Source organism: Solanum stenotomum, chromosome 12, assembly GCF_019186545.1.
Source record: "Solanum stenotomum isolate F172 chromosome 12, ASM1918654v1, whole genome shotgun sequence".
Classification (NCBI taxonomy): Eukaryota; Viridiplantae; Streptophyta; class Magnoliopsida; order Solanales; family Solanaceae; genus Solanum; species Solanum stenotomum.
In genome coordinates, this window is record NC_064293.1 from 46,182,627 (window position 1) to 46,195,251 (window position 12,625).

The 12,625-nt window shown below is 35.5% G+C and overlaps 1 protein-coding gene and 2 pseudogenes across 1 annotated transcript; all 3 read right to left on the bottom strand.

The window, feature by feature from the left end:
- Positions 1-138: 138 nt before the first annotated feature.
- Positions 139-2,197, bottom strand: LOC125847747 (geraniol 8-hydroxylase-like). The gene is made up of 3 exons (XM_049527428.1): positions 1,676-2,197; positions 1,052-1,496; positions 139-894 (listed from the first exon to the last, which is right to left on the bottom strand). The coding sequence occupies exons 1-3, from the start codon at positions 2,113-2,115 to the stop codon at positions 292-294; spliced, it is 1,488 nt and encodes a 495-aa protein (XP_049383385.1). The 5' UTR covers positions 2,116-2,197; the 3' UTR covers positions 139-291.
- A 1,218-nt stretch (positions 2,198-3,415) lies between these two features.
- LOC125847745 (geraniol 8-hydroxylase-like) lies at positions 3,416-5,459 on the bottom strand (annotated as a pseudogene).
- A 4,455-nt stretch (positions 5,460-9,914) lies between these two features.
- LOC125847762 (geraniol 8-hydroxylase-like) lies at positions 9,915-12,142 on the bottom strand (annotated as a pseudogene).
- Between the last annotated feature and the right edge of the window lie 483 nt (positions 12,143-12,625).

Consider the following 12,625-nt stretch of genomic DNA (forward strand, 5'->3'; position numbering starts at 1 on the left):
ATTTATTTTCTTCATTACAATGTGAAATCATTAGACTAGCTATCCCTGAATGGGATTGAGTAAAATAAGTAGATAAGAAGTCAGTTCATCAAACCAGAGTAATTGAATTGGATATATATATGACCTTATTGTGTCAAATTGGTAAAACACTAGATTGTCAAGCTTTATTTGCAATTATGTAAATGATTATAGCTAGAGAGAAGAAAAAAGAGGAAGAATTACATAGTTGAGATTCGAAATGCCAGGGTAAGCTCGAGAAGTATTGCATTGGTAATTTGTAGTCGACGACATTTATAGCGGAATAGGGACAGCTCGTAATGGATGCGACCTCGCTAGTGTAATGCCAAACTTTTCTTCTACATCCAAATCTTCTGGTGCAATACCACCTTCAGCTTTCCAATCAAATGAGTTCAACAATGAACCCAACATCACAGAAAGTGTCCGGGTTGCCAAAGGTAACCCCGGGCAAATTCTTCTACCGGCACCAAATGGAATGAGTTCAAAATCTTGGCCACGAACATCCATTTTCGAACTCCAAAATCTCTCTGGCTTAAATGTCAGAGGATCCTCCCATATAGCTGGATCACGGCCTATTGACCATACATGCACCAACACTTGAGAATCTTTCGGAACAAAATAGCCACATGCCTCAACGTCTTGATCTACCTTTCGGATCAAAAAGGGAACTGGTGGGTGCATCCGCAAAGTTTCTTTCACTATGCACTGCAAATATGGGAGACGGGCAACATCCGCTTCTTCTATTGCCTTGCCATGGCCAATAACTTCAGCAAGTTCAGCTTTAGCTTTTTTCATTATGTATGGTTTTCTCATGACCTCTACCATTGCCCATTCTAATGTATTTGAAGTTGTATCGGTTCCCGCAGTGAATAGGTCCTGCAATATAACTACATCTAAGAGGATGCAAAAAATGGATAAATTGGAAATATCTACCTACAATATAATGTGATACTTATATTATTATGCCAAAGAGGAAGAATAAATTAAATACAGTAACATATACTAATTAATGGAAGAAGTTGCAAGTACGTACCAGGCATAACCGTTCTATGTGATTTCTGTCGATTGCTTGAGCATCTTCTTTGCTGGTATTTAACAGAACGTCAAGAACGTCAGTGCTACCAGTAGTTGCTGATTTCCTCCTTACCTCCAATCGTTCATCGATCAATCCCTCAATCTGCTGAAGCAACTTACCAAAATGCTTGCCTACTCTTCCCCTTATTCCTTGAGGATCAATTGTTTTAAACACGGGGAAATAATCAGCCAAATTGGGCTTACCAGCATCTTCCATGATGTTGGACACCACATCCTTGAATTCTTTACCTGAATTTGCATAAGGGTCCACAACATCCTTGGAAAATATGGTGTTCGAAAGTAAATTCATAGAGGTCTCGAAAGCAGCTTGTCCTATATTCACCGCCTCACCAGTTTCGCTAAACCCACGGCAATAAGCAATTAAATCTTGGATCTTTCCGGACCTAAGAACAGAGATGACAAAATCAATTTATTTTTAGTAACTCATTCAGTGTGTAACTCATCACACAATAGAATAACTGTATGGGTCAAAATGCAAGTCAAACATATAAAATCAGATTTGGAGATTGAACATTATATGAATTTGACCGAAGCAATAGTTCCAAAATTTGAGTCAACGAACCTGAGATGTTGATTGGCGTCAAGCCTGCTTCCGGAGAAGATATAGGAATTCAAGATTTTCCTAAGGCTTCTCCATCGATTAGCGACTGGTAGCCATACCACAGAGAATTGGTAGTGATTTAGGGCATAGATTGCATCCGGAATTGTTCTGCTAGAAAAGGCCAAATCTTGCTTTTGTAAAACTTCCTTAGCAACCGTGGATGAAGATATAACCACTGTCATTTTTTGGCCCAATCTGAGGCTGATTATTGGGCCATACTTTTGGGCAAGTTTGTCAAGGGACTGGTGAGGTTGACCACCAAGTATGTTGTGAAGATTTCCAATCAAGGGCAAGGGATATGGTCCTGGTGGAAGCTTCTTGTTACATTTGTTGCTTATTGCAAACCAACCAATGCACAGGACCAAAGTGCCGGCAAGTAGCAATCCACCTACATAATCCATTGTCTTCTTCGCTGAACTAGCTATTGCCTTTCTGCTCTCATTATTATAAGCCTCCCTTAAATTTAATGCACAAAATATCCCATTCCTTGGTTTGAATATCATTTAGAATTAAAATGTACTTATAATTTTTCAAGATACAAAATATTATTTTATCATGGAATATAATTTAAATAAGGTTATATATGAAAATAAGAAAATTAGGATTTTTCTGAAAACAAAATAAATTAAAATATGAAAAAAGTAAAAGTGAATAATTAAATTTACATTTACACCGTAAATAAGTGAAAGTTTTGAGCAATTTTATAAAGGTCCCTTACATTTGACATTTTGACATATCTGTTTGGCAGTGGCGGAGCGAGAATAAAGAGTTTGGAGTTCTAAATTTCCTTTAGAACCATCAATCAATTTTGTTAATGGTTTACAAATTAATATACATATATATTTAATTAATTTTCTAGTATAAATATAGGATCTATGAAAAAGTTATTGGGTTCGTCCAAACTCATAAACCCCACCTAGCTCCGCCTCTGCTGTTTGGGAGGGACTAATTTTGATTCGGTCAAAAAAATCCTAGAGGTAAGTGGGCGACTTGTTTAATTGCCAATAATATCTGCCAAGCTCGATTTTAGCTTTTATCATTATGCCTAATTTTCTCTCCTCTACCATTAGATATTGCCACAACAAAGAGGTTAAGGTGTTTGTATAGTTATTGACCCGTAACTCGACGTTCTCCACACGCAAGGGAAAAAACAAAAAAGAGGAAACAGGAGCTCCATACCTTCACGTGAGTCTATTTAATGCAAAAATATGACGATTCACGCCTCATTGGGAATAGGAATATATAATTCTCACTTCAACAACCTTCCTTTTAAAGATAATAACTACTCCCTTTTATATGTTATTCTTTTTATAAATAATTGGATCGCAATATTTGTCATTTTATAAAATTTATACATAAATTATCATATTTTACCTATTATACCCTTGATAGAATAGCTAATTAATCTTGACATTTATTAATAAAATTGACTTGAGAATACTTTATTTAATGATTAACATAGCACGAGAAAAGAAGAAACTTGTACACGATAGAGATTCAAACCGTCTACATATATAACGTGGAAGATGAGTTACCTCAACAAAAGAGCCTGGGAAGATTGGGAGAAAGCAAACGCTTCTTCAATCTAAATTCACTAACTACATATATAATGACAAGATCTTTAGACTTCTATATACCGTAATAATATAAACTACTGATGTCTTAGGAGTATACAAATGCAAAAGACAGTACTACACTTACTTAAAAGAGGAGAAAAACATATATTAGTGAGATAAACTAACTCAGGACTGAGGTACACGGAACTGTTCTTAAGTTTTGGGGTACTGTCTTTCACAATAATAACATTATTGCATGCGGACGTTTAAAGTGGAATGGGAACAGCTAGCAAAGGACGCGATCTGGCTAGTGTAATACCAAACTTTTCTTCTACATCCAAATCTTCTGCTGCAATATCGCCTTCAGCTTTCCAATCGAATGAATTCAACAACGAACCCAACATTGTAGATAATTTCGCAATCGCCAAATTTAATCCCGGGCAAATTCTTCTACCAGCACCAAATGGAATGAGTTCAAAATCATGGCCACGAACGTCCATTTCCAAGTCCCAAAATCTTTCTGGCTTAAATGTCAGAGGATCCTCCCATGTAGCTGGATCACGACCTATTGACCATACATGCACTAACACTTGAGAGTCTTTCGGAACAAAATAGCCACATGCCTCAACATCTTGATCGACCTTGCGAATCAAAAAGGGTACTGGAGGGTGCATCCGCAAGGTTTCTTTCACTATGCACTGCAAATAAGGGAGACGACCAATATCGGCCTCTTCGATTATTGTGCATTTGCCAATAACATCTGCAAGCTCGCTTTTAGCTTTATTCATTATGTATGGTTTTCTCATAACCTCTACCATTGCCCATTCTAATGTACTTGAAGTTGTATCCGTTCCCGCAACGAAAAGGTCCTGCAATATAAATAACTCTCAGTCGATGCAATAAGGTAGCAAATATATATGTAATTGATGGAAGAAAATAAAAGGAACCTAATGAAGTATAACAGAGCACCAAATGTCTAATAAGAAGAGGGGAATTCAAGATTTTAGATTTAGGGTTCAACTTTTAGCTTTTTAGCACTAAATTTACTGAATTACAATTGAAATTACAGTTTCATAATTAATAGTTTCATGGGTCGAAAATAATTGTTCAAAAGGTCTAATCGGTTGTGCATATTAGGAACTTAACCAAGGTAGAGAAGTTCAAAGTTACCAGGCACAAGTGTTGTATATGATTTCTGTCAATTGCCTGCGGATCTTCTTCGCTAGTATTTAACATAACTTGGAGAAAATCTGTTCTACTGCCATTTGGTGATTTCCTCCTTTGCTCCAATCGTTCATCAACCAATCCCTTTATAATCTGGTGAAGCAACTTATCAAAATGCTTGCTTATGCGTCGCCTTATCCCTTGAGGATCAATCCTTTTCAAGAGGGGGAAATAATCGGCGAAATTGGGCTTACCAGATTCTTCCAAGACGTTCCAGACCACATCCTTAAATTCTTTACCTGAATTTGCATAAGGGTCCACTACATCCTTGGAAAAAATGGCATTGGAAAGTAGATTAATCATGGTTTCGAAAGCAGCTTGGCCTATATTCACTGACTCACCAGTTTGGCTACACTTGCGGCAATAACCAATTAAATCTTGCATCTTTTGGGACCTGACATCAAAGTGACAAAATCAATTTTTTCACATATTTGTTGACTTGATTCAAGGAGCTGAATTCAAAAGTTCAATATGAATCTAATTATCGTTGTATATTATTTTGATCAAATTAAACCCACCCTTTTACCTGAGATGCTGAGTTGCGTCAAGCTTGTTGCTGGAGAAGAGATTAGAATTCAAAATCTTCCTTAGGCTTCTCCAGCGAGAAGCAACTGGTAGAAACACAACAGAGAACTGATGGTGATTATGGGCACGGATTGCATCTGGAATTGTTCTGCTGGAGAAGGCCAAATCTTGTTTTTGTAAGACTTGTTTGGCCACGGCTGATGAAGATATTACCACTGTTGTTATTTGCCCCATTCTGAGGCTCATCATTGGCCCATATATTTGGGCAAGCCTAGCAAGTGACTTGTGAGGTTGATCGCCAATAATATTATGCAAATGTCCAATCAATGGAAGGGGAATTGGCCCTGGTGGAAGTTTTTTGTTACCTCTCTTGTTTATTGCTACCCATGAAGCAAAGTCCAGGCAAGTAGTAATCCACCTACAATGACTACATAATCCATTGTTAATTAAATAACTAATTAAGAGTATGTACGTGCCTAGCTTATATTTGTTACATTATGTAATGGTTATATATATACATGATTTTTTGTTTTACTAGAGTTGAAGTTTATTTTGTCTTCTAGCTTTGTGCTCTCATTTGATTATTTCAAAAGTTATTACTCCCTCCGTTTCAAAAAGATTGGTCTGGTTTGACTTGGCACGAAGTTTAAGAAATTAAAAAAAACTTTTGAGTCTTATGGTCCTAAATTAAAGTTATGTCAAATGTACAAAATTGCCCTTAATCTTGTGGTTTTAAACATGTCACGTGAAAAGCAAAAAGTAAAATGTTACCAAAAAAGGAAATAGGTCATTTTTTTGAAACTGACTAAAAAGGAAAGGAGGTCATTATTTGTGAAACGGAGGGAGTACTAAATATCCCTATTATCTGCCGGTTAATCCATTTAGTATTGTTATTAGTATAAATTATAGGAACCACATATTATTAGTACTAAATAACATCATATCCCTTCTAGTTTTCTATTTACCAAAAATCCCTTAAAAATGATGTTTGCGGGATACATAGCATTGTGCACGGAATATATTAGGTTTGATACATTCCACATAGCGGGATACATAACGTTGTGCACGGGATACATAGCGTTTGATACATTTCACATAATGGGATACATAGCGTTGTGCACGGGATACATGCGGGATACATAGGTAAATAAAGGATTTTTGAAATAAGTAGGGATAAATGGATATTATGGTAAGTAAAGGAGTGTAGTTAAGTAATTTGTCCTTGTTATTAAACATAGGAAGGCCGTCTTTGTTTATTTTGACCCGTCCATATCTTGATTCGATCCACCCGTTCGTCACTCCTCGCAATTGGGGAGAATTCGCATCAGGCTCTGCGCAATCACCATTAACAGAACCTAATTTGTTCTTCATGGAGAGGGATCACATGCGCGATATCCCATTCCATCAAAAGGAACAAGAAACAAGCATTAATCCAGAGCAGTCTAACAGCGCCGTCTCAACAAGTTTGGGGGCCTAAAGCCAAACTTCATAGAAACCTTATTTCTTAGTTGTCATATGTAAATTGAATAACTATAAAATACTCAATGTAATCACGAGAGAAGTCTCGAGAAGGTATGATATATGCAAATCGTATGAATTAAGAATGTAAACAAATAAAAAAAAATAAGATCAATTTAATAAAATAAAATATGTTGTAAGTCAATATGAGCTAAGTAAAATAAAATTGAAGGAGTACGTAAAATAAAATAAAAAATGGCGTGTTTGTGAAAAGAACCTCAAAGACTTACATGATACATCACTTGAACTTCTAAGTTGGTTGTTGTTTGACTGAGTTGCTTGTGTTGGTATTTGGACGCTTTGTGTTTCACGTTTGAGATAAAAGTATCTGTGCAACTATTTTAGGTTTGTGGTGTATTTCAATCCAAAATGTATTTCATTAATCATACTCCCTCCGTCCAATAATTTGGTATTTGGACGCTTTGTGTTTCACGTTTGAGATAAAAGTATCTGTGCAACTATTTTAGGTTGGTGGGTATTTCAATCCAAAATGTATTTCATTAATCATATTCCCTCCGTCCAATATTAGCTAATTATCTTACTAAAAATAGTTGTTTCATATTAGTTGTCTACCTTACTAAATTAAGTAAATATTAATTAAATTATTCCTATATTACCCTTGCAATTACTATTCATTTTGAAAGTGTTCACATTTGTTTGTAAAATTCCTAAGAATTTTTTAAAGAATGAATTAGTAAAATTATCTTCTTATTTATGATTTCTTAATATGTGTATAACGAAAAGTGATAAACTAATATGTAAACCATTTCCGTACAAATATGTAAACCAGGAAAATTTAAAAGGTAGCGCGAATCTATCACTTTTCATACAAATCTCTCATGAGTTAAAAAAAAAAAAAAAAAAAGGTAAACAAAGGATCCTTTGAGTCCTTTGATCTTGGCTTCCCTGAAGGCAATTGATGAGAAATTGTAAAAATGACCTGTCGACGTCTAAAAATATTCATCCTTTCTGTCCAGAAATGTGTTACTCATTTTCATAGTCAAAGTCAGAAATAGAAGGATAGTTTTAGCATATCACCCTTTAAATATAGTAAATAAAATGTATTGAAAAAATGTAATAGGAAAATAACTATAATTATGTAAAGTATTAGTAGTAATTAAATTTAGATTTTCAAAATATTAATCATAGGACGTGTGCGTTCTTAAATTATTTCTTCACTTCATTTCATCTTCTTTCTGACTTTTAGCACCCAAAATCAAGTCATTTGTTAACAAAAACCTTTCTTTTATTTTTTTAATCAAGATTAATTTTGTTTGCAAATTCAAAACTTGATGGGCCGGGGCCTGTTATGGATCTAGCGCCGCCTACCTAGAAAACGGTGAAACAAGTGAACTATACCCCGATCTCATCTCCAAAGATAGGTAGAGAAAGCAGACAATCTGAATTATTCGCTGATTATAATTATGTAACCTGTGTCAATTGTCATGTTGACTTATTCAATAATAACATTATTACTTGTTCAATTTGGAGCCGACGTTTAAAGTGGAATAGGAACAGCTAGCAAAGGACGTGATCTCGCCAGTGTAATACCAAACTTTTCTTCTGTTGGTTTTAAAAGGTGTGAATGGAAAATGAAGAGTTGCGACTTTTATGAAGAGTTATGACTTTGATGAAAAGTTGCAACTATTATGAAGAGTTGGGATTTTTATCAAAAGTTGCGACTTTAATGAAAAGTTGTGACTTTTATGAAAGGTGATGACCTTTCCGAAAGATTGTGACTTTTCAAAGGTTTGTGACCTTTCCGGTAAGGCACAATAAGAACTTTTTCACACTACCCTCTGTTTTCTATAAATTGAGGAATTTCCTCTCATTTTAATAGAACCAATTTCTGGACTTCTTATTTTACTACTAAATCTAGTATTCTAAGTGTACTTTACTGTCGTTGAGTGGCTCGCTGGCACCAGCGTTTGAGTATTAATACACTGGTGATTGAGATCATTCTATCCTGGGAGGACGTATTCCAAATCAAACCTCGGATACTAAAGGGGAATAATTTCCTTAAGGGGATACTGTGCATTCAGTGGGCTTGATCTTCTTTCTGTTTTTTCAGATTCTGGTATGTGTTACAAATTTTAGATTTGTGAATTAATATATGTTCTTTTGTTCTTCACTGGTTCATTAAACTTTGGTAACTTTGTGTTTCTGCAAAGTTTGTTGGAATCAGTAAGATTCTTTAAACACAGATTGACAACAATTTAAGAAAAAATATTTCGTATATTTTTTCTAATCTGTTTCTGATTTTAGTTTCTCTACTAGTTTTAATTTTCTAGTTGTAAAAATGTTCTTAAACTTTATTGTGTCTTACCAAGTTTTTCAAAGTTTTGTTCTAAGTATCTTAGGAATACAAGATGAACAACATCCAAATCTTCTGGTACAATATCGCCTTCAACTTTCCAATCAAATGAATTCAACAATGAACCCAACATCACAGAAAGGGTCCTGGATGCCAAAGGTAACCCTGGACAAATTCTTCTACCAGCACCAAATGGAATGAGTTCAAAATCTTTGCCACGAACTTCCATTTTCGAACCCCAAAATCTCTCAGGCTTAAATGCCAGAGGATCCTCCCATATAGCTGTATCACGGCCTATTGGCCATATGTGCACTACCACTCGAGAGTCTTTTGGAATAAAATAGCCACACGCCTCGACGTCTTGATCTACCTTTTGGATCAAAAGGGGAACTGGTGGTGCATTCGCAAGGTTTCTTTCACTATGCACTGCAAATAAGGGAGACGGGCAACGTCGGCTTCTTCGATTATCATGCCTTTGCCAATAACATCTGCAAGCTCGGTTTAAGCTAATTGAATCCGTTTTGTGTGATTAATTTGGCAGTCACTTTATAGAGGAATCGCGTGAACCTGTTTCTCTTGTTTAGCAAAAAATAAAATAAAGAGGAATCACTCATTAAATATTTTTCATGAATGTGGACTTTTTATTGCAAATTATCAAGATGAGCTTGTGAAATAATCATCAAAGATGTTAATCTTAGGTTCTGAAGTTGATGACGGTGTTGTTGCCAAGAACAGAGTGAGAAAAAGTAGAGTAGAAATGATAGCCAAAGAGGTAAAGACAGAATCTCCACATCAAAAAGTATGGTTTTTTTTTCTCTATTTATAAATACTGTTCGTGGGTTTCTTCTCCGGAGGTTTTCATTTGTTTATTATGGAGGAGTGGTCTATGTACCTGACAGATTATTTTTAATATCAAAATACTATAGAATTTTGGTTCTTTAGGTTGCGGGAGAAAAAACAAATCATGTCATGTTAATTAACTCGTTGCAGTTTCTCAGGCATCCAGAAATTGAAGATTTTGCATATAAAAGTGACAATATTTATGCTCAAGCGTAATCGGATATATAGGGAGTACTTTATTATGTCAAACTGATTATAGAAAGAGGAAGAGAATTACATAGTTGAGATCGGAAATGTCTGTAGAGAAAGCAGACAAATCTAAATTATTTGCTACGTTTAAAGAGGAATAGGAACAGCTAGCAAAGGACGCAATCTGGCTAGTGAAACCCCAAACTTCTCATCTAAATCTTCTGGTGCAATATCGCCTTCAGCTTTCCAATCAAATGAATTCAACAATGAACCCAGCATAATGGAAAGTGTCCTCATTGCCAAAGGTATCCCTGGACAAATTCTTCTACCACCACCAAATGGAATGATTTCAAAATCTTGACCACGAACATCCATTTTTGAATCCCAAAATCTCTCTAGCTTAAATGTCAAAGGATCATCCCAGTTAGCTGGGTCACAGCCTATTGACACTACGTGCACGAACACTTGAGAGTCTTTCGGAACAAAATATCCACACGCCTCAACATCTTGATCTACCTTGCTAAGCAAAATGGGTACTGGTGGGTGCAACCGCAAGGTTTCTTTCGCTATGCACTGCAAATAAGGGAGATGGGCAACGCTGGCTTCTACTATTGCCTTGCCTTGCCCAATAACTTCAGCAAGTTCAGCTTTAGCTTTTCTCATTATGTATGGCTTTCTCATGACCTCTACCATTGCCCATTCAAATGTATTTGAAGTTGTATCCGTTCCCACAATGAAATGGTCGTGCAATATATATAACTAAATCTAAGGGATGCCAAAAATTGATAAATTGGAAATCTCTACTTACAATGTGATAGTACTTACATCATTATGTAACTATTATAGTAACTATTTTCTTTATAAATTAGCTATCTCTTATATGTAATGGATTCTTAGGCAGTAAATAATGTGTATACTTTTTAACATAAATAGAACAATGTGCAGGGCATGCGACGATAGATCTTCCCCTAATATCTGTTCACAATATATGATGAATGCATCTCTACAATTTGGCCAAAGAGGAAGGATAAATTAAATCCAGTAACATACACACACACTGTAATTAACAAAAGTCGAATGTATAACCTAAAGGAAGAAGTTGAAAGTACCAGGCATAACCGTTCTATGTGATTTCTGTGGATTGCCTGAGGATCTTCTTTGCTGGTATTTATCAGAATGTCAAGAACGTCAGTGCTACCAATAGTTGCCGATTTCCTCCTTGCCTCCAATCGTTCATCAATCAGTCCCTGAATCTGCTGAAGCAACTTACCAAAATGCTTTCCTATTCTTCGTCTTATTCCTTGGGGATCAATCGTTTTAAACACGGAAAAAAAATCAGCCAAATTGGGCTTACCAGCTTCTACCGAGATGTTCCACACCACATCGTTGAATTCTTTACCTGAATTTGCATAAAGGTCCACAACATCCTTGGAAAAAATGGTATTGCAAAGTAAATTCATGTCAGTCTCGAAAGCAGCTTTGCCTATATTCACTGCCTCACCAGTTTCACTACATCTACGGCAATAAGCAATCAAATCTCGGATCTTTCTCGGACCTAAAAAGAGTTAGTTACTCATTCAGTATGTAACTCATCACACAACAGAATAACTGTATGAGTCAAAATGCAAGTCAAACTGAAACATATAAAATCAGATTTGGATATTGAAAATTATATGACTTTGACCCAAGCTAACTTTGGTCAGATCAAATTTGAGTAAAGTAACCCATTTGGCACGCTACTGCTACCTGAAATGTTGATTTGCGTCAAATATTGATACAGGAATTCAATATTTTCCTTAGGCTTTTCCATTGATCAGCGACTGGTAGCCATACGACAGAGAATTGGTAGTGATTTAGGGCACAAATTGCATCTGGATGTGGTCTACTAGAAAAGACTTGTTTAGCAACGACTGGTGAAGATATAACCACTGTCGTCATTTGGCCCAACCTGAGGCTGATTATAGGGCCATACTTTTCAGCAAGTTTCGTAAGGGACTGGTGTGGTTGACCATCAAGTATGTTGTGAAGATTTCCAATCAAGGGCAGGCAGGGGTTTTGGTCCTGGTGGAAGTTTCTTGTTACATCTATTGCTTATCACTAGCTTACAAATACACTGAACCAAAGTCCAGGCTAGTAGCAATCCACCTACAATCACTACTAAATCCATTGGCCTGTTTCTTTGCTGAACAAGCTATTGCATTAGTTACTGCCACTTGGTCTTGCTTTCTGCGTTCATTACTATAAAGTCACTGCTTCCCTTAATTTTAATGTAGTAAATCCGTTGGGAAAATATTTACTAACACAGTTTCAAATGTTGCTTGATTTGATAAAAGAAAGATTTTTGAAAGTTATGATATAAAATAAGTTACAAAAATTTATATGATCATAAATTTGAATAAAATAATCATTTAAAAATTAAACTATTACTAAATATAAAAAAATTATCATTCTATTTGAGTTAACTATAAAAAAGGAGGGAAAAAAAGAGTGTCACAGATGAGATAAGATTTACAATTCAATCTATTTAATGAATGCATCTGTGTCTTCGGCTGACGACGACTGATTAATAATTCGGGTAAAAAGATACTCCCACTAAGCAGTTCTTAACAATATCTCTGTCTTCGGCTGACGATGACCGATTAATAATTCGGTCATACAATTTGTTATTACTTAATAAATATATTTGGTAAACATCTTAAGTTTTCAAATCTAATATTTAGAAAATATTTGGAAATTTTTAATAAT

Coding starts and splice junctions, on each gene's coding strand:
- LOC125847747 (XM_049527428.1), bottom strand. CDS start 2,115: ATGGATTATGTAGGTGGATTGCTACTTGCCGGCACTTTGGTCCTGTGC. Junction 1,497..1,675: donor GACGCCAATCAACATCTCAG/GTTCGTTGACTC, acceptor CTCTGTTCTTAG/GTCCGGAAAGATCCAAGATT. Junction 895..1,051: donor ACATAGAACGGTTATGCCTG/GTACGTACTTGC, acceptor GTTATATTGCAG/GACCTATTCACTGCGGGAAC.